At 44.5% G+C, this 22,408-nt stretch overlaps 1 protein-coding gene across 1 annotated transcript in view; it reads left to right on the top strand.

The window, feature by feature from the left end:
• NYAP2 (neuronal tyrosine-phosphorylated phosphoinositide-3-kinase adaptor 2) overlaps positions 1–22,165 on the top strand; it is a 211,431-nt gene extending 189,266 nt beyond the window's left edge. The window contains exon 7 of the mRNA XM_045851867.1: positions 21,522–22,165. Within this exon, the coding sequence (XP_045707823.1) occupies positions 21,522–21,749 (228 nt within the window). The 3' untranslated portion in view covers positions 21,750–22,165. The remainder of the gene's footprint in view (positions 1–21,521) is intronic.
• The last annotated feature ends 243 nt before the right edge of the window (positions 22,166–22,408 follow it).

Genomic DNA, 22,408 nt, shown 5'->3' with positions numbered 1-22,408 from the left:
CGGTGGCCTGGGGGACACCGGGCAAACGGAGGACAGGGGACCGGGAGAGAGGGGGCAGCGGCGGCCACGCCCACACCGCAGTGGCGCGGCTTCTCTCGGATCCACGCGTATCATAACCTGCAGGAAGGCCGCGCTCACCACCTCTCACCCTGTCCCCGAGGAACGCTGGTCCATCGGCTCCACCTGCACCCCAGACGCCCGCCCTCTCTCCCCACGAGAGGGGATCCGTGTGCACATCTCCAGGCCAAGCGCCGTAAATCCGCCCACGGCCTACAGGGTGGAGGAGGAGCGGCTTCACGTGGACGGACGTCCAGGCCTGTGTGATCTGGTCCTGGCCTTTCAGTCCCGCTTCTGCCCACGACCCCTCACGTGCCTCCTCGTCACCTCCACGGCCCTTTCCCATGTTTAAAGGCCTCCGTGATGCCGCTGCGATTTGCCTTCTCCCACACGTCTTGTTGGCACACCCTCCCGGGACCTGGGGTCCTGGGGTCCTGGGAATTATTAGTGACCTATCAAGGCTGGGATCAACCCTCCCAAGCATCGCTCCTCTCGGCCTATCTTTACTGTATGTCGTACTCATGCACATAATAGCAAATAATCTTATTTTTTTTATTGAAGGAGAACATGACCCTCTGTTCTCTTATCCAGAACAGAAAAGCAGCGGGGGAAAGGTCATGTTAGATAAACTCCTTTACTCTCAGAGCTTTTAACTTGCAGATGTTCAGTGAAAACCGCAAAGGGGAGGCTCTGCCCTGTCGTGCTTCTGTGGATGGGAGAGGCGTCCAAACTGTACAGGGTTCTTGTTGAGTTGTTTGAGCCAAACTGATGACAGTCGCCGGGAGGCGAAATCTCAAGAAACTGAGAAAATGCTCCCGAAAGTGGCAGTTTTTCCCTTTATTTTATACACTAGAATCAAAGAGTAAGACACAAGGGGGTTATGCGAAATCCACTGCAGACAGGTCGGGGAAGTGGGGAACAGCCAAGCGAGGAAACCTCGGGGATTGGATAACGAGTGCAATGAATGGACGTGTATTTCTGTTGCGTCGGTGGGTGTAGAAGAGTTAACAGTCACCAAATAAGATGTCGAGAGGAACGATGAAGGGTTCTGTGGTCTGTGCTCTGGTGCAGCGATGGTGCCCTGAAGGGTCTGGGGGCAGGGAAGAAATGACCGTGACATCCCAAAGGCATGTTATCGTAGATGCAAAAAGACAACAGACTCGGTTAAGGTAGATTGACCTTCGTTAAGGAAGGTGCTGGCCTAGGACAGGACAATCACCCCCATGACTCTCTTCTCGTCGGGAAGTTTTCATTCCAGACCCCCCCCCACCCCCCGTGTGGTCTCTTGGGTCTCGGAGTTCATGGGGCCCACCGTGCGGCCTCCCCTTGAGCTCATCGGGCTCAGCGCGTGGCTCTTTGCTCTCCGTTCTTCTGGAATATGTTTGGAAACCAAACCCCTTCTCCACTCTGCCGATGAGCGTTTGTTTTGACACCCAAGGTGCAAACCCTAAGTGTTTGCATTAGACGGCAGGCTCATTGAGGGTTGGGATGCATACTTTTATCTAGGAAATTCCTAGCTGTCTCAGTGCATATGGATGGAATAATAATTTCGTTAATGCTAAAGGTGGAAAGAGATAAGCATTCCATGGTGAGGCTGCTGTCACCATTTGCAGACGCATTTGGGCTCCTGACAGGAGGCGCTGTGTACCTGGTGACCAGGTGTGCCCACCTCAACTGGTTAACTAACTAGTTTTACGGGCTGGTGGGGGATGATGGGAGACAAGTGTCAGGGCAGAAAACCGGCACCCAGTGCCACTGCAAAGGTCACACGGTGACTGCAGGTCACACGGAGGGGGAATCTCTGTTAAGTTCATTCCCCAGAAATGATTTTTTAAAGGAGGAGAAGCGGTGTATCACGGGGACTACTTCAGACATGTAAGCTGTAACGATGCAGGTGTGCATTTAGGGCAGAGCGTGAATGAGGATGGGAGCAAAGGAAAACCTTTCCAGTCCCCAGTGGACGGGGTTGTGAAGCCCTTTCCCACTCATTGTTCAACAGACAACGTTGTCTTTCCAAATCGCGTGAAACGTGAATGGCACCAGCGGGCTGACAACTCATCGGTTCGGGGGTTGATGGGTGTGGGTGTTCCCGCACCACCAAGCCCTTCTCCTCTGGGGTGTCTGATGATGGAACTCGGTTCTGACCCTGCACCCGGAGGTCGAACCAGGGCCCAGGGGTTCAGGGCTTGGCCCCCAAGACTGCCCTGCGGGTCAGATGCCAACTGAAAGTCCGGGTCATCAGCCGTGCCCTGCCTGACCACACGGCTGTCATCAGCGGTTGCCATGGCTCCCTCCTTGGGTTCAATGGATTTGCTAGCGCAGCTCACAGAACTCAAAGAGAAACGTTCCACTGCCTACAACACAGGCTTGTTGTAAAGGAAGGTCTTAACTGAAGAGCGGCCAGATGGAAGAGATGCAGAGGGCAGGGCATGGGGAGGGGACAGGAGCTCCCGTGCTCCCTGAGAGCTCCATTCTCCCTAGAGAGCCACTCGGTCACCAGGATGGATGTGCTTGGAACCCAGTCCTTCTGGGCTGGAGGCGTCCTTAAATAGGCCTGATGGATTAGGTCTGCGGCCTGGTGACTGAACTCACTCTCCCTGAGGCCAGGGTGGGTTAGACAGAAAGTTCCAACCCTGGAATCACGGGGTTGGCTCCACCGGTGCTTAACGAAGTCACCTCATTAACACAACAGAAGACTTTCTACCTCTCATTCCAGAAATTTCCTGGGGTTTCTAGGAGCTCTCGGCAAAAAACGGAGGAGAAAACCAAGTCTATGCTTCTTGTTATAAATCACAATAACACAGGCTATATAGGTACATGCTACTTCATTTAGATTTTATCATTACACAATTTTGCATAAGGTTATCGAACCCGAAATCTCCATTTATCTTTTTTCTTTTTCTCTTTTTTTTCCCTATTGTTTTGCCCCGGATTTGCTGAGCAGGTTCCCTACACACAGGAGAACTTGTCCCTTGGCTGATTCAGCACACAGAATTCGTGTGTTACGCCCACAGAATTTCTAAAACTCCTGCAGTCAAATTAAAATGCAAAGCAAAAGTGAAAGTTAAAAAAAAAGGTGTGAAAACTCTCAGTGACAAAGAGCTATTTGCTACTACAGCGTATTGTATTAAAAGAAAGCCTACCTCCGTGCTATTCTGTCTTCTCAAAATAATGAGTCCCAGAATGGAACTCGTTCTACAACTGCGGAATGAATGAACTGAGTGTGGAGATTTGCCAAAACTGCCAGCAGAGGGCAGCATCGCATCTTCCCTGCCGCCTGTAAAAGTAGGGATGGTTAGCAGAGGTTCCAGCAGGGGTGAGGTACACTCATACCCTGGGCGTGGAGTAAAACACAGAGTGTCTTTTCTTTCCTCCTCTTTCCGCCCATCACCCCCCCGCTGCCTCCCGGATGCCCCCAGGGGCTTTGGGTGTGGTGGCTGGAGCCGAGGAAACAAGGTTCATGGGAGAATGTGGCGAGGTGCAAACTTTTGAATAGTGATTTGAGAACCTTATATGCCGCCGTCCTGCAAACAGCCATCTGGGGTCTGGGCGAAAAGGTAGTGTGAATAAAATGAATTCTTGGCCACTTTACCCTAGCCATTTTCCCTTCTTTATCCAAAGCCTCCATGCTCTAAAATCACCTACCTTACCCCAAATTATCTAGCCGTGGTGTCCCATGCCCCCTGTGAGTCCACTGTTTCTTGTCCCACCAACCAAATATTAACAACTGTTGTGTAACTGTCATGACTCATAACGAAGAGGTGCCATTGACTATCATCGAAACTGTGCAGTAATTAGCACTTCCGAATTTGCAAGTTGCTTTCTTACAGTCACTCATCAAACTCCCCTTGTCCACCAGCTAATCACTGGGGGTTCTGATAGATGCTCAGTGTGTGATGCAACCTCCTCGAGTTCCAAGGAACTTTAGCCTAGTAAAGGCCACACACATACACACACCCGTGCAGTTAGTGAGCTAGAAGCGAGGACACAGAAGACAGGGAGATGAGCTCAGTGAGTCGCGATGTCTACCTTTGAAGGGGGTCAGGCATGATGTTACAGGTGAGGAAGTGACAATTGACCAATATTCTAATAAAAGAAGGGGAAAGTCTATCACAGAGGTAGGAAGGATTCAAAGGAGTGGGGAGTCTGGAACCATACAATTTAGACAAATACAAACAGTTTAGCACTACAGTCGCTGTAACAAATGTTGAGTTGGGGAAAACTGGATAAAAAGCAAATAGTAAATTTCATGGAGAATTAGGTACTGTAAACATGAGGATTGTTATTACTCCCACTTTACAAATAGGGAAAGTTGCTTGTCTAATATATTAGGCAGAAATTTTCTCAGGAGCTATTTCTGTGTAAGTCGAACCCCAATTACCTGAGATCATCATCTCAGCCTCCGCTGAAGGGGGGGGATTACTGTAGGCGTGCTCATCTTCCTGGCCAGTCAGCGTGACAAAAAAGAAAGCAACCCAAAGGAATCCTCACCTGATGGAATGTCTAAAAACTTGCATTTGTTTGTTTTACATTGTTTTTTTATTTTGGGAAAAAATTAATGACAAAAAATCAGCAAGCTAGCATACCAGCATGCTTTTCTCTCTCTCTCTCTCTCTCTCTCTCTCTCTCTCTCTCTCTCACACACACACACACACACACACGCACACACCAGCATGCGCACAGGCAAATACACTTTAATCCTGACACTTTATCTCTAACTGTGTGAAGATGTGTGTCCTAAGACTGAGGATATTGTTCTAAACAGTCGCACCCAAAAAGCAAGCAAATTAGAATGATTCACAGCTACAGGCTCGTCGAAAGCCCGTTTTTAAATCCCCACAGATGCCTGCTGCTGCGTCTCTTCCCGACCTGGGGTCCCGTCGTCCGAGCTGACACCTCACCTTTAGTTTGCAGTGTTTGTTTTAATCTCTCGTCATCGTGAATATGGCTCAGCCTCGTTGATTTTTTTTAAGATACTGAAATTTTCAGAGGCCAGTTTCTCCTTTTTCAGGTGAACCCTTCGTTTTGATGTATCCTGATGGTCCCTTTGTGGTTAGATTGGAACAGAACATTTTGAGCAGGAAAACTAAGTGTGGAGGGAGGTCTTCTCAGGTGGCACGTGGTGTTTCATCGCTTGGTAAAAGCCCTTTCTGCCTTCGAAATACTCTGCGGGCCGAGAGGGAGGGTCAGTGGAGGCTAAGGCTGCCCCCCACAGGACCAGTGCAGTTCAGTAAAGTTAGTGTGCCCCCTGGATTTTTTCAAAAAGAAAAAGAAAAAAGAAAAAAATCCCCCATTTTATTTCATCAGTTTTTGAACAGATTTGACTTAACCTTTTCCCTTGTGACCAGTCACAATAACCTTGCAAATCATAATCATTACTATATGCCTGATGAGAAAACGGAAAGACAAAGGTCACGTGAAGCCTCAAGTTCACGCAGTTAGAAATGGTGGATCCGGGACTCTGGATGTACTGTTCTTTCCTGTACACATCAGGTGGATCCTTACTGCAAAAGCTTATACCGTTCCTCACCACTAGAGGGAGGAAGAGGACTAGAAATCTTTTGACAAGTTACCAAATTAATGCTGGGCCCTGCTTACTCCTGGGGAGGGGGCGGGGAGCTATTTGGGTGTGCCCCCTCTTTTTTGTTTGCTAATTTTAGATGAAAATATACATAGACTATGCAAGAACATGGTTAGGTAAGGAAATGCAGTTGGGGTTTTTTGTTTACGATATGTATTATTGACCTGAAATCATAAACCAGAGTACATGCACTTAGGGTAAAGGTGATTTTCATGCATCTCCTTTCCTTTTTAGAGAAAAGGCCAAAAGTCACAATGGAATGTGAGTTTGATCTTCCTTTGAATGTGCTGATTTATAGTTAAAACTCCCAAATAAGTCTCTCCATTTCACATATTTAACTACTACAAACAACACACCAGTATGGCTAATCCACCCATTAAAGCTCACTCCAGTGGAAATATGTGGGCCAAAGATAAGTTTTGCACAGGCTGGATTACAAAAACAACCCCTGTCCGGAGCCATTAGTAGAATCCTACATTTTTAACTGCCCAAAGGAACAATATTAATACAATAGTGTGATTGCTATTTCTACTATTTAATGAAAATACTGTATTTAGTGGGAAGATAAAGCATAATAAAGAAACACAGTCCCCTCATACCAACCCTATGAAAACTGGTATCCAGGAGCTACTGGGTAGATTTCAGTTTGTTTTTTTCTTTTTTTAAGATTTTATTTATTTATTTTTAGAGAGGGAAGGGAGGGACATAGAGAGAGAAAAACATCAATGTGCGGTTGCTGGGGGTTATGGACTGCAACCCAGGCATGTACCCTGGCTGGGAATCGAACCTGCAACACTTTGGTTCGCAGCCCGAGCTCAATCCACTGAGCTACGCCAGCCAGGGCTTCAGTTTGTTTTATACTTTAAAAAAATTTGTTGGGAAATTGCTACAGTGAATAACATTTAAAAAAATCAAAACCACTAATATGTAAAGTGTTAGATGAGGAAAATATAAAGTAACTTTCCTTTCAGTATTACAAAAGGAATAATTATGCTAGATTTTAAAGCAAAAAATAAACATTGAAATCTTCGTTCTTTTCTGCGGTCTGAGGTTGTGCAGAAGTTTAATGAATAGATACTGTGATTCAAAACTCTCTCTTGTTTAGACCGGTTTGAACACCACCCGGGAGATGGGTGGGGCGGGTGCGAAAGTGTCCGAGGTCACGGGGTGGCAGGAATTCACCCGGGAAAGCTGCAACACGCTTCAGGCGGAGATCTTTGCTTGGCACACTCCGGCGCAATACAGCACAGCGTCTGCTCTGCACAATGGGCTGCGTATCTGCGAGTGTGACTTCAAAATGAATCCCTCTGACCGGATCCATGTCCTGCGATCTTGCTATGGTTCCTTCTCCCACTCTGTTGCCTTAAGGATCTGCACAGACGCCGAGCAATCAAACAGTGAGACCATCCGGTTCTCAGCTCAGCCAAAGACGCAGGTGTAGCTGGAGAAATGGGCGCGTGCAGTGTGCGGTTTTCATTACACTTGAGAGCGAAATCCTGGCATGTGGCACTGGGAGATGTCACAATATCTTCGCTTCGGAGACTTTTCAAACCACAGCAGGTTCCCAAACTTGGGAGGTGACTCCAGTGTAGCTCTGCCTGAAGGCAAGGGCAAGGACGTGCGTGAGTCTGTAGGCCTGTATGGATACAATAGGAATTTTTTTAACGACCCTTCTCAAATAATGGTCTTGATTACGGTGCATTCCCTCCTATCACCACAAAGCGGCACTATTGACTTAGTTTATCCCTTCCTCGGAAAAAAACGCTTTCGGTATTTTCCCTAAAAGTCTTACTATAGGCTTTAGGCAATTATTTTGGGAACACCAAATCATAATTCAAAAAATGCTGTGCACATTTCAGAATGACAGTGATCTGGGTTAAAATCAATTTCCCTAAAATTTCTTTTCACTTGTCATAGCCATTTTTTTTTAAAGAAAAATAAACACGATCCCTGGATTACTACTATCAATCAATAGCAACTACACTTTTTTTCCAGGCAGTGTTAGATGTGTGCATCCAATGACTCTCTTGACGTGTGGTCGTGGGACCGTGTGGACCACAGCATTCTGGCACTTCTGAGCCATCAGCCAGAAAGTTCAGCCTCCTTCGAGAGATGACGCGCGGTGACACAGGGACAGTTTGGGACGCCCATGGTAGGGCCTCGTCCCACTGTCCGTGGGCAGAGACGGTGAACGTGCGAAAGGAATCTTCAGCCAGCTCTGCACTCGCTACCTACAGTTCTCTGTTGACCTTGACCTTGGACATAATGACCAAGCAGGTGCCCTGCTGCCGAGCTGAGCTGACCTTGGGCTCACATGCAGGCTGTGTGGTGAGCGGAGGGCGTCAGCCGAAGCCACGAAGCTGCGGGTCTCAGTGCACCTGAGCTGGGCCCAGTAGGAGTTTCAGCCACGAGCTCTCTCTGCTGCGAGAGATGCTGGGTCCAGAGAGGCCGCAAAGGTCCAGGAAGCGCTTCTGGGTTTCCTACCGAGACTTTCGCGCGTGTGTAACCTGAAGAGTTTAGGGCGCTGGGATCACGTTAGATTGTGGCGCGTGGATTCGGAGGGTTAGCGAGCATTCTGACCTGTCTTTGTTTAAGAGGGCTGTGCTTTCTGGTGTTTGCAAATGAAATGCTTTGAGAAATTAGGATAAAAAGTAGTCTGAGCTCCTGTTAGTCCCTCCCAGGAGAGTTCATTATTCCTTTATCTTTATCTAGAAGCTTGGGTGGGGAGTGGGGACGTTAGTTCCTTGGGAACCACTGACGAGGAACAGTCACGCCTGTCCCGTGGGGCTGTAACTGCTGAGCATGCGCAGGGCCCGGAGTCTCGGTGCGGCTGTGGTTACCGGGGGGCGCGGGGTGAGCCAAGCCCACGAGCAGGGCGGGATGGAGAGCTACCTTCGGTCCAGATGCACTGGCCTCGGTCCAGGACCCGTGACCTGTCGTCGCTCGGTTGACTTCTCTCCTTTCTCTGAGACCAGGAAGCCCTCTGTGTCTGCCATTAGTCGATGGGACAGCGGGACGAGTCACACCCCAAAGCTCACCCCCTTGCAGGTTCTCCCGGGAGCAGCACGTTGAGAGAGAACCAGAGGTTACATCTGGTCCCGGTGGGACGGTCTCGAAGATTCGCTGATGTTTGCCAAGGGCACGGGGGGGGGGGGGTGGCACGCGGGTTCAGAGAGCTTGAACGTGAGGTGTAATCTAGCGGTTATATTTCTAATTGCATATTGATTTTAGAATAGATGGTGTTTGAGCCAAGCGAGGGACGAAACTCTAGTCTTAGGTGCTAAAAGGGGAGAATGATGGGATTCCTAATTTCCATAGAAAGATAAATGATTATCTATTACTGGCTTCCCAAAACCCTTGACAAGATAGAACTGTTCACAGCCCTCGTAGATCACATTGCTGACTTTCATTGGGCGTTGCTTACTCATGATGAAATGGCTCCAATCGCTCCTCTCGAAACTTAGAATCCGTTCATGGCTTCTATCTTCAGAGGTCAAGTTCTTTGGGACCTTTTTCTAAAATTTCGTGGGAAAGAGGCAACCTTCCCTTCCATTTGTGAGACTTGGTTAAAGTGAGTGACGATACAAAGAAAGACCATTTAGTTCTCAGAATATTTTGACCTGCACGATAAGGCGTGAGACCTGAGCGTGGGGAGCCCAGAGGAGTCCAGGCAGGAAACCAAGGGATTTGCGAAGCGCGTTGCCGACCGCTGTGGTGAGATTGGGGGTGAACGGGCAGATGGGCGGAATCTCTGGGTTCAGTCCCGGCCCAATTTCCCTCTTGCTGAGGTCCACGGACGCATTATTTAACCTCTCCGATTCAGGTCCCTTATCTGGGAAATGGTTGTAATGAAGATGAGCTATAATTATAGGCCTGGAGAGTATCGGATAATGGCAATTTATGATGAAATGGATTTGACAACTGCATTGGTTTTGTTATCGTTTTTCAGTTCTCCAAGGACAATGAGTAAATGATTTTTATTTCTCTTCCAGCTAAGGGAAAGATATTAAATGTATTGTATGAGAAACTTGGCAAGTATGTTTCAGGGAAAAATGCAGCTTAGCAAGTGTGGACATAATTACAAATTGCTTTTGGAGGCATGCTCTCATTTTTAAGGAATGCTTTAAAAAAGCAAGTACTTTATTGCAGGGAAAAAGGTGGGAAAGAAAATATGAAAAACACTGTTTACTTTGAAATCTGGTCTTAGAAAAAAATAAAACTAGTAAGTGAGATGTTTTGCACTAATTACAAGATATAATACAGAAAGTGCCTTGGTGGGTTTTGTTTTTTTTTTTTTTTGCAATTTTGTCTACAAGATTCATTAGAACATTTGATAATCACATTGAATTACAGGAATTCTCGTTACCATATAATGTGACTTAAAACACTATTTAATTACTGCAAACCACTGATAATACATTTTCACGTTTGGAGTGGAGTTTCTAGGGGTTTTAATTTCTTTTTCAAGGCTATTTTGTTATTGACTTTTTTCTTTCTTCTAATTTGAGAGAATCCTTTGGTGTGGAGAAAGATGGCAGGTCCTAGAATCATCGGCCTTGGCTTTGAACTTCCTGTTCTTCACCAGCCAGCCTGGACCTCTGTCTCCTCACCTACCTACCATACAGACACATTCGCAGCTGTTTTTAGTAAACGTGGGCGGAGACACAGGATGCAGTGATCTGTAAGGCAGTCAGCGCGGGATTTAAAACACTGAGCCGGTCAGCTGACCTGTCGTTCTTACCCTCGTTGTGTCCGACGCTCCCGTGCCCCCTGAGTGTTTGGTCTCCTCCACGCCCACTGAGAATGTCAATGGAAACCTCCAAAAGCTGTTTCCGTGAAGTTTGACAAAAGAGGTCTCTCTTCCTTATTAACCAAAGGTATTTTGGGCCGAGAACAAAGTGTTGTTCAAGTTCAGGACAGTGAAAGCACTCTAGTTCTCTCAAGGCCCTGCCTTGTTGAGTATGAGAGTATGGAGTTGATTCTGCTTTAAAGACAACAACAACAAAAAAACTCACTAATTTATTTTTTTTAAGATTTGATTGATTTATTTTTAGACAGTGGGGAAGGGCAGGAGAAAAAGAGGGAGAGAAACACCAATGTGTGGTTGCCTCTTGCATGCCCCTCACCGGGGACCTGGCCCGCAACCCAGGCCTGTGCCCCGAGTGGGAATCGAACCAGCGACATAGTGGTCTGCAGGTCAGCACTCAGTCCACTGAGCCACACCAGCCAGGGTGATTCTGGGGCTCTATCACGCCAGCGAGGAGGGTTTGCAGTTTATTCCTAGAGCCTGCCTTGCTGTCACTGCCAACCATGCCCTTGCTCCCCGCATTCTTCTTCCCACAATAGTTTGCTTTTCTCTGGAGTTCTAGTGCTCAGTTTTCACAAGAGCTTCATTTTTCTTTAATTCAAGGAATTTCATGGTCAACATAAATCTTTAAATAGCAGAGGTACTGTCTTTTATTTACATAACTTTACTATAAGTATACGATATATTTCATCGCCCCCACATAATCATACTTTTGGAGAGACTGGGATTTTAACTTTATAAAGTGAAAAACGGAGGCAGTTCATAACTTCCCTGCTGCCCGCCCCCCGGGGAGTTCGGTTCCCTGGAAACTGCGAATGGGCTGTTTTGACTGTAACACGCTGAGTGAGTTTTGTAGTCCTGAACCCACACATTCGCTTAAAAATGACGCAGAGAGGCCCTCCCTCTGTATGGCGTTTCCACAGTGACATGCGTGTACTTCCACAGAAGTCTTTTTAAGGACAGGGTGCGAGGTATGGGAAAATAGCACCCCACGCCATGCAAACGGAGTGGGAGCCTTTGGCGTCTCTGTCGAGCCGAACATCGAAGGGGGGGACGGCTTCTCCCTCACCTGCTAGAGGAGCCCGGGGCCCTTTGTGTTTTGCTGCTGGGGGCAGGGGCGGGGGTATCTTCTTGGGCAGCGAGTGGGGGCGGGGGCAGGAGGGAAGAAGGGGGGATCGAAGACATCAGGGCAGCAAGGAAAGGGGCTACGTGTTGAACTCTGGACTTGGGTCCTTACAGGCTGACTTGGGTTGTTCAGAGTGTTCATTTGTTCCTGCCTTTCCACCCGGACCCCATGAAGAATTTGAATAAATTTTGGCCGAAGAAAAAAAGTCCAACTACTTTTGAGAGAATTCAGTTCTAACAGGAGTCCCGTTGATCGATGATCAACCTGACGGGGATTATTGTGATTCCTGGGGGGGCGGGGGGGAGGGGTTTGAAGGAGGACGAAAGGCAAACGCAGCCCGACTCGGGGTCCCGGAGTGGAGAGACCTGTCTGTCGATGGTGCAGCTACAGGGAGGCAGCGGCCTGGGAGGCGCTGGGCGTGAGTCCTTCCTCACGCCGACAGAACCCACAGTGCAGAGCGTATTTTTCTATTCTGTGGAAAGTTGCATGGCCAGGGAAATGAACAGTGGCAAGTGGCGCTTTGCCTCAGTGACAGATGACAATGCAGGCCGTGTTAAACTGGAAAGAGACACCTACTCACAGAAGCCCCAGGAAACTAGCTCCAGACAGCTATGGGCCCAGGTTTCTCTCCTTTTTCAAGAAAACCCAAAATCTAGGTGCTCTTGCCCCTCCTACTCCCTCCTCCGTCTCTCTCTCTCTCTCTCTCTCTCTCTGTCTCTCAACGGATACTTCGGTGATTCACTTCACATTGGCTCACAATGTTAAACATCGTGTGCACTTCATACAAAATACGGCCGCGAGCCTGCAGCAGCCCTGCATCTCGCGGTCAGTGCCTTCTGGTCATCGTGCCCAGCACGAGGTCCAACCAGGGAAATGACTCGCCTGCACCCAGCAAACAGCAGAGTCAGCGAACGTCTTGCTCTGTGACGAAGTTGTGTTCCTAGGGGGCCGTGCATTCTGGTGGAGAAAGAAAATGTGTTTGATGCACTTGCCCAGCTCTACTCGAGGTTATAAGAGCTCAAGAAGATCGGTAGCTGTTCCAGAGATTTGCATTAAAGTTTGTTTCTTGAGGATTAGAATGTTCTGCTTGCCTGTCCACTGCCTTGTCTTTTGGCAGATAAAACGAGCGTGGACTGTGTCTCTCCCTAATTTTCCTGTGGTCCAGTTTCTGTGCACTATTAAAAACCAATATTTTTGTAATAAAATTAAACCTGAAATTAAATTAATGCTCATGTAAGTGACTAACAGAATATACTTGGTGGAAAACATCAATGCATGCGCCATAATTGAATTTTATCGTGTAATACTCTTTGCTCCTTCAGGGAATGTCTCTTTAAGACATTCCACTTGCAAACTCCTTGCTCATTTAAAAACATAAATTAATTCTGAAACCTGCTCAGAGGTTTTTTATCTTTCTTTATTACAAACAATTAGCTTAATCAATTAACAGCTGAAATTATATCTGTAGTCATTAGGTTTAATTGCTGAGAAATATGTCATGTCTTCTTTATTGGGAAAAATGTATCGCCATTTTTTTATTGCCTTTTTATTTTCCAAGGGCAAACACTTCATAACAATAAATTAGTAAAAGCCAAAGCAAGAATATATACTTAGATACATGTGTACTTACATGCAATTATTTTTAAGATTGTATAGGGTCCTGACTATGGACATAGACATAGTATTTTTAATATTTGGACAGCTTTACTCTGAAAAGCCTCATGCTGCATTTTGATATATGCATGTCGTATACCACTTCATATGTCATTTGTGCTTCTATTAGATGTCCTTCACAACTTTATACAAATTTTAAAGCGGCAATATTTTAAGGTAATTTCAGATACTTGAGGATTATATCACAAACCAACTATTTCTCATCCAATATTGGCACTGCATTTTTCTCTGTCTTTACACAGAAGAATTCTCTCTGTGCTCCAAATGCATGTACAAAGATGCAAACAGCATGTCTCTCACTCCCGGACGGATGATGTATCGCTGGGTGGAGAGGTTCGATCCTAGTGTTGCCCCAGAGAACAGGAGCTAAATCACATACAGTTGCCAATGTGCATTTGTCGATACAAAGTTAGCATGCTATGTTGGCAATTTCCTTTTGCATTCAGTCGTCATCTTGTTATATGCAAATGTGATGCCTTTTAAATGTTGAAAACTTTCATTTTTTCCGGATGAATTTTGTTCTTCTCCAAAATTCTGGTACCACCAGGAATTTGTAAAATGATGGTTTCACGAAACTGACATCTTCTTTGGTGGTGGTGGGAAATCCACTCGGGGCGTTCTCCCCTCCTACAGCCTTTCTCTTGGGCTTTGCTTCCTAGAGCAACTCATTAAATCAGCTAACACCTCTGTGTGACCCAGTCAAGAGACACTAGAACCTCACCATACTCGTGAATGTGTTTGGAGAAGCACAAATACATGTGGGCGTTACTGTGCGGTCTGCTGCTGTGATTACTGTACGGGATGCTGTGTATCATTATATTAACATCTCATTAAACCAAGGTTAAAAATCTCTTCTGAAGGCTGTCTGGCAGCCTACCACATGCACGCACTCATGCACACATAAACACGTACACACACACAATGCCCAGGAATTTGCATTTTAGCGAATGCCCAAGGGAGGCTGAGTACATATAGTAACCCGGGAGCATCAGTTTGCCGTGTCACCTAAGTCCAAAGGGTAGGGGTTCTGAGCCCCTAGGATTCCCAGGATTTGAATCCTGGAGGCACCCAAGGATGCAAAGACCCGCAGCTCCGAGGGAGATGTTTTCAGTTGTGGAACACACAGATTGTGGCTCGCGTGGACGGAGCGCTGAGTTTGAGGGTAGATGCCGCCTGGGTTCAAAACTCCCAGGAAATAGACCTTCTTAAACCCTGTACAATTTAGGATAATTGTTAGATTCAGTGAAGCCAAAGAGAAATGAAAGCATTCATTAAATGAAAAAAAAATCAAAAGCTCATTTCCTGAAAATGCTCAGAGGGCATTACACTTCTAGTCTTCCACGTGTTTGTTTTGTCATTCATTTCACGAGCATCTATTACCTCCTTCCATGGTGCTGAAGGCTAAGGAAGTGAGGATGAACAACAGGGCCCCATCTTCAAAAAATTTACCATCTACGGGGGGTAGAGGATTACAGTTTCTGTGTCTACTTTGTAGTTAGAGCTAAACGATTGTAGTCCTCTCAGAACACGAGGTCTGAGTTGTTTTCATTTTACAGATAAGGAAACAAGGTGTCAGGAAGGCTAAGTGACTCATCCCAGATCTCCCAGCTGATAAGTGGCCAACCCTGTTGTGTTATCCATTGTGTCCACCTCCGCTGTCTCCTAGGACAGAAGATACGACATGCTCATCACACAAATAGGCTCGTTGTTACATAAGAGGGATGCACAGTGTGTTGGAGGAGTGTAGGATCCTCTACAATTGTCACTGTTTAGCACAAAAGTTAAAACCAACCTCTGCCCTTGGAAGTGACTTGTGCCCCAGGGCTTGATAGAAGGACACCGCTATCACCCTGGCGACTGAGGTGTTCTCCTCCTTTTTGCAGACAGCACAAATGAGCAGGCTATGTGAACGTGGAACTCTCTTGTGTCTGTGTATCCATGCCATGCTAAGACTTACCACCTTATTCTTAAACCTTTTTTTGAGTGGATTTGACATAACTGATCATGCAGGCAAGCACGGATACATAAAAAAAATCACATCCGTGGCTTAAAATAGCACCACATCACGTTTTTCATTGCATGTCCAGTGGTAGATCAGCGGCGGTATACTAGGGGCGTCTTCAGGTGCGGGAACGGAGGGGAGCTGATGTGTACTCACCACGCGGCATTCACGCGCAGCTCTGCAGCCGAGACGCGCCACTCACATTGTCAGTGTGTCTGTCTCCAAAAGTTCAATTGAAACACGTGAAATAAGCTGTAGCTCCCAAACATGCCTCAGGTGTAAAGTTATCTAATGATTCTTCCATAAAGCATAGGTTCTGAGTCAACATTGCTGGTAAATGAGCAAGGATTACAAGAGATTACGTTTAAAAAAAAAAATCCTGGTCAATAGATCAGACTTAAAGATGAAAAAAAAAAAATAAAAAACAACAACTCCAAAAACTATGGTAAAAGCAAAAGCTACACCAAAGGTGCTATTATTTCAAACAATATCATAAACATCTAAAAGTTTGGGGCATTTCATCTGTAATCTTTAATTCTCCTAACCTCTCGGGCAGGAAAAAGGGTGAAGAACTTGTCCGACGTCACAGAAGTGAACTTGACAGCCAGGGTCAAATGGGCAGACACTTAGGTTATCTGTTCAAACCGCCTGACTCTGACCTGTAGAGAAAAGGGGGGGAAAATCTTTGTGTTCAGTCATCTTCCTGGCCTTGAATTTATACTTTCAAAAGTTCAATAAGTGGTGTTGATAATAATTATAAAGTCACAAGGATTGTTTGACTAGACTTTTTAAATGCTTTCCATACACAACAATGTGATATTGGGTCACCTCTATGTAGTTTCAAAATACCAAATATTATAAAACCGATAACATGTAGCAAACCTCACTCATTGAAACCAAAAGACTTTTTTTCCTATGTAATGATCAAAAATATGGGTTTGATCACTTGTTATTTGACAACTAACTAATAAAGTGGTTTTATCTGTGAATCTGCTGACCAGCTAATTATAACTCTTGCAGCTCCATGTTATGTCAATTCCAAAAGGGGTTTTGAGGGCCTGGCTTGCCGCCTCTGCTATGTCAAGCTGACCTCTTGTTTCCAAAATACAGTTAGAAAAGAAAAGAAAAATAATTCACAAAAAGCATGTCACAAAACAATAGAGACCTCAGTGTCATTTAACTCTCCTTGACAGCCTATTGCTTCCATCTAAAGAATGAAAGGTAGTTACATATTCTTTGGAAAGAATTGAGTCTCTTCAAGTGATTCTTAAAAATATCTATTTTTTGACTCAAAACAGTGTTAAATTTACAGAAATATTTCAAAACACTTACAGAAGGTCCCTGTGTAACCCACACCCAGTTTGCATGATTGTTAACATGTTACATTAACCACAATACGTTTGTCACACCTGGTGCATCAATATTGATACATTATTATTAAAGCCCGTGGTACTTTATTTGGCTTTCCTTGTTTTTTTTTCTTTTTTTTAGAAATTGAGGCCTTTATTTTTATTTATTTATTTATTTTTAGAGAGGGAAGGGAGGGAGAAAGAGAGAGAGAGAGAAGCATCAATGTGCAGTTGCTGGGGGCCATGGCCTGCAACCCAGGCATGTGCCCTGACTGGGAATCGAACCTGCGATGCTTTGGTTCAAAGCCCGCGCTCAATCCACTGAGCTACGCCAGCCAGGGCAGCTTTCCTTCGTTTTTAATCTGTCTTTCTCAGGAGGCCACATCAATTGGTGTTAGTCGTCCTGTCTCCTTTCCTCCCTAGACTATGACAGCTTCCTCCACGTTGCATATTGTGCCTGGCTTCCCTAGTTTTGAGGATTGCTGGACTGATGGTTTGCAGAATGTTTTTTCATTTGCATCTGTTCAGTGTTTTTCTCATCACTAGATGGGAGTTTTGGTTTAGCGAAGGACATCTTCAGACGTAACCGGCCTTTCTCTTCACGTTGTAATAAGGGCGCACGCTGTCAGCGTCACTTGTCACTGTTCATCACCTGGTGTGGGGCGAGTAGTGCCACCCAGGTGTCTCCACTAGAAAGGTCCTCTGCTCCCCTTTCCCTGCTCTGCCCTCTGGAGAGAAGTCAGTGCGCAGAGCCTGTTCTTAAGGGGCATAGGTCTATTTTTCATGACCTTGAAGAGGAGCTCCACTTGACTTTATGGACTTATTAGCCAAGAATATTGTCTCTGCTGAACCATGGTAATATGAAAATCTTGTCCAAGACATGTGTGTTCATACCACCTGAACAATTGTTCACAGTTTGCGCTCATTGTATGCGAACTTGCCTGTGTATGTTTCCTTCTATCCCTCCACGGTGTATGTGATGAACACAGGTGGAATAAAGATGAGGAGCAAGGCCACTTGATTAAATAGCTAAACTAGAAGAGTTCATTTACTGGGCTTAGTTTGAAATTAGTCGTAAATCTAAACCCAGAGTTCATTTAACTCCGGGATGAAGTAGAATGGGGTTTTACAGCTAAATTTAAATCAGATATGAAGAATTTGATAATAAAAGAAAAGATTAAGTAAAGTATGAAACCTTTCATGGGTAGCCTTCTTAATACATTTCATAAAATTGCTAAACATGCTATTTATTTCGCCAAAACTAATGAATTCAAGAATAACATTTTATTATCAGAATGAAATATAACTTTTAGACACATTTTAGAGGGGAGGGATTTGGCCATATACATGGCCATAGCAGGAACATTGGGGTTCAGTGTAGAAAAATTGGAAAGAATGTGCCCCTCCCGGAAAGTCATATTTCGAAACGTGCTATTTGAAAGTGATTATGGGGAGCAGGTTTATTTGTCTTCCCTCACCTCATTCTAACAAAGTGATAACAGTTGTCGGTGTTCTAAACAAGAAAGATTGTTTGGTAGCAGATTGAACACGAGAGAATTCTGTATCACACTGGTCACATTTGTAAAAAGATTTAGAATAAAAAAAATTACTTGGCTATTCTCTAACAACTTGGATTGGGAGTGCCGTACACTGCCTAGCTCTCTTCCTCGTGTGGGCTGTGCTTTCGCGTGGAATTTGTGTTGACACCTGGCTACCAAAAGTTAAAATTACAGAGTCAGTGTGAAAAAAAATGGGTTGCTTTTTATCTACTAATACTTTAAACCATCAAGTCAATCATATGGACATGTAAATATGCTAGAATAAAAATGCAACTAACATGAAAAACCATACTTTATAACTTTATTTTTAAGCTTCTATCTTTAGGTTTCTAAATAATGGATTATTCTTAACAAATTGAGATCCTTATCTATGGCACCGATTTCTAATGGACAGAAACCACGCACTGATCGCAGATGGTGTGATACAGTTTTGCATATGTAAAATGTAGCGACAGCGATGAGATGTATTGGTGATGCTGCTGACAGAGTTAATCCAGGAAAATTATTTTGCAGTGAGGTATAATGATTCACAACCTAAAATACTCATAGAAATTAACTAATACATGATTTAATGTTTGTGTGGGCCAGTAAATGCTATGCAAATATTGAAATAACGCTGTAAATATCTTATCTGGCGAGTTTTCTAAGAGGCAATACGCACTGTTAATGGTGGCGGCTTCTATTCGTGCATAAAATCTCTATCGAGAGCTTAACGACTGTTCGGCATGGAAGAGATTGGGGGCGTACCCTCTGAGAACTGGGTGTTATCAATTCCATTTATAACAATTTATAGCCACAATAAATTTTGCTTGTATTTCCACCAAATTAGAGCGACTGTATTATTATTGCATAGATGATTCATTCACAAAATATTACAAATCTTTTTAAAAATTTCCAAGCTGCTCTGGCAGTCTTCTATGGGGACACAAACCTGTTGATTATAACAAGTCAACAAACACCTAGACTTGCATTTAAAGGGAACACTCATGGTCAAGGTTCTGAGCTCGGGGCCAGCAGACACCAAAAGGCATAAGACACAGCTCATCCTTTCAAACAATTTTATATCAAGTTAGGTACACAGAAGAACTTTAAGAGTATCGGTTTTGGAACTCCAAGTACTTTTATTTTGTTTTATTTGATAAGCACTTTTGATTGACTCATAAAGCCATAAATATATTTGAATTTTTGAGTAGCATCTGGAAACAGTGGTACAGATAATAGCTATTATGATGATTTCTAAGTAATATTCAGGAGATGGAGCATGCTATAGTAGAAAGAATATTCATTTTCCAAACACATCTGAGTTTGATGCGTCTACATCACAGCTAATGAGCTGTGACTTTGATCTAGTTAGTGCCTTACATTTTCTGCGAGTCAGTTTTCTCGCCTGTGGTAGGTGGGCGAATCCTAACTTTCAGTGTATCTGGCAGGATTTATGTAACGTCTATACAGCTCCTTGCAAATGCTTGGCGGAAAGCAGGTGTGGAAAACTCCTAGGTATTTGTCAGTATCAGAATAATAATGCTCAGGCAATTCCTTAACCGTTTTTAAAAATGACTTCATGTTCATTATCCAATTGAATCCGTACAGCAACTTCTGAAACTGAGATGTTCTCAGTTCTGTCATTCTGACAGAGAGGCCATTGGGGGAAATTTGAAACCTCCGGGAGCAGATTCTCGTCTTTGAGCTCTAGGTCCCGCCGTCCCGCAGAGGGCCAGGAATTGTGGGGATCTGATACAGCCTCTTTCATGCCGAAACCTTTGTGCTTGGCTTTGGCGAAGATGGGACTTCTTGAAGTCTTAATGTCCCCATCTGCACGTGAGGGCAGTGTCCTAATTTATTTTCCTGATCCTTTTCGGTTGTGTGTGCATTGAGGGTCAGTGTAGTGTAGCTGTCGAAGGCATGGGTGTTGCAGATGAACTCCTGGGTTCAAATCCTAACTCTGCCATTCGCTGGCTCTGTAACCTTAGCCAAGTCACCAGATCTCTCTCTCTATCTCTCATTTTGCTCATCCTTGTGGGTTAATAATACTTTCTTCGGAGCGTCATCATTGTGAGGAATAAACGAATTCAGCTGTGCAAAGTGCTTAGCATGGGATCTGGTGTAGAGTAAACATTAGATAAGCATTTGCTCTGATTATTACGCTAAGGTTGTAACGTCAGACTCAGGGACCCTGGGTGAGCTATTTTACTCTTTCTAGTCATCGAGTAGATGTGCTTAAACGATTCAATAGAAACGTCCCCTTGACTCAGTTACATCACTGTCCTTGTGTGACAGGCCCAACCGCTAGCTTTGTTCTAAAGATCAGGTACTGGCGGACATGGCCACATGCACCCAGAAGCAGTGTCCATCTGTCCAAAACTATGTGTAGCCCTGACTGGAGCGGTGCAGTGGGTTGGGCATTGCCCCTCAAAGCAAAAGGTCGCCGGGTCGGGACACGTGCCTGGGTGGCGGGCCAGGCAGACAACTGATGTGTCTCTCACACATTGCTGTTTCTCTCCTCCTCTTTCTTCCTTCCTTCCCCTCTCTCTAAAAATAAGTAAACAAAATCGTTATAAAACAAAAATATATGTATGTGCATCCATATATAGTCAGCACTGAATCTTTTCCTGGGCCCCATTTGACCTGATGAGTCCGCCTCTCTGAAGCTGTAGAACTGGAGGGTCTGTGTCAGTGTGACTCCAGAAACCGGTGACCCCAGTTTAGACATTTGCAGAGGCACTGGGGGGGAGTATAACAAAAACTTCTTTGCACAGGAATTACTTAAGCATTTAAATGCCGAGCATTAGATGCACACTGAAAGTCCTCGTATTGGTAAAAAGGACTAAAAGTCTTAATTCTATATGCAATTTATAAGCCAGAAAAAGGGGATGGTGACATACGTAACAGTGTCAACAATAAAAATCAAGTGAAAAAAAGAAAAAAAAGCCCAAGTTTTAAGAATGAAAATGTTCATTAAAATCTTTAAAACATACCACATTCGTATTAGATGTCACTAAAAAAGTAATTCCAATAATTTAATGTAGACATATTGAAATCTATGAATGTAATTAGGTAAATATTTGGCAAATTGCTTCAAAGGGTAAAAGAAGGTTTTATTTCCAGATGTGGACTTCGGCAACATACTGCAAAAGTACTCATGCCTAAACTATTGTTTAATAATATTCCAGTGTTTACTAATTATGTAGACATTGTATTTATAGTTTCCATACTTTAACTTTGCTTTGCAAGAATTTCAAACAGCTGAGATTTTTCGAAACAACTACTAGCACAGTGCAAAAAAAAAAAGAAAAAGAAAAAAAAACACCCCCAACCCTGCTTTCATTCCGTTCTTTTCTTCTGTATTCACTCTTTCTTTTTTGCTAGGTGGCATGCATGCAGTGGTTTCAAGGAGACCATACAATGCTTGAGATGATTGAGAAAAAGCGTTGCTTGTGCAAAGAGATAAAGGCTAGACAGAAAACGGAAAAGGGCCTTTGCAAACAGGAGAGCATGCCTATCCTCCCCAGCTGGAAGAAGAGTGCAGGTGCAAAGAAGTACAGCCCGCCGCCCTATTCTAAACAGCAAACGGTGTTCTGGGACACGGCCATATGACTGTGCACAGGACGGCGTGAGTTCCACGTGACTTACTGTGAAGAGACAGGTCGGCTCAGACGTGTGCTGAGGAACTGTCACAGGTCTCCTTTGTTGGAATGGAATGCCAGCACTTCCCTGGAAAACCCACGGGGAGCTGTGCCTACTCATGGCAAGTTCAAGATCAAATGTCTATTTCCTTGCAATTAAGGCACACTTATTTATCACGGATTATTTTGAATCCAGAAAAGATTAAGATGTACATATTTTACTAGTTTATGGGTGACACCTGAAATAATACACATTATACGTATATAAACGACAGAAATATCAAGAGTTTTACTATATGATATAATTTCGGTATTAACTGGTTTGTTATCTCTTTTATATATGTAATCCCTTGATGCCTTTTGTTATTAATTTTTGCAGTTAGAATATTTTTTCTGCCCACATTTGTCTTCTAACAGCTCACAGCTATAAATCATGTCAGTCACATACTCTCTGATCTGGTGCTAGTCAAGTACGAGTTGAATCTCATATTCATTCAGAACACCTGTTGCTTTGTAAGTTTTTAAGAGTGTGACAGGAAATGAATGCAAGTATGATGCTAACTTTGGGTGTCCATATTCCATCAGCACCAACATTTTTGCTACTTTGGCTTTATAAGAATTTCTCTTTCA

Source organism: Phyllostomus hastatus, unplaced genomic scaffold (assembly GCF_019186645.2).
Source record: "Phyllostomus hastatus isolate PE091 unplaced genomic scaffold, TTU_PhHast_1.1 phas_contig_137, whole genome shotgun sequence".
Lineage (NCBI taxonomy): Eukaryota > Metazoa > Chordata > Mammalia > Chiroptera > Phyllostomidae > Phyllostomus > Phyllostomus hastatus.
The sequence above is the reverse complement of the archived record's forward strand: the minus strand, read 5'-3'. Positions and strand labels throughout refer to the sequence as shown.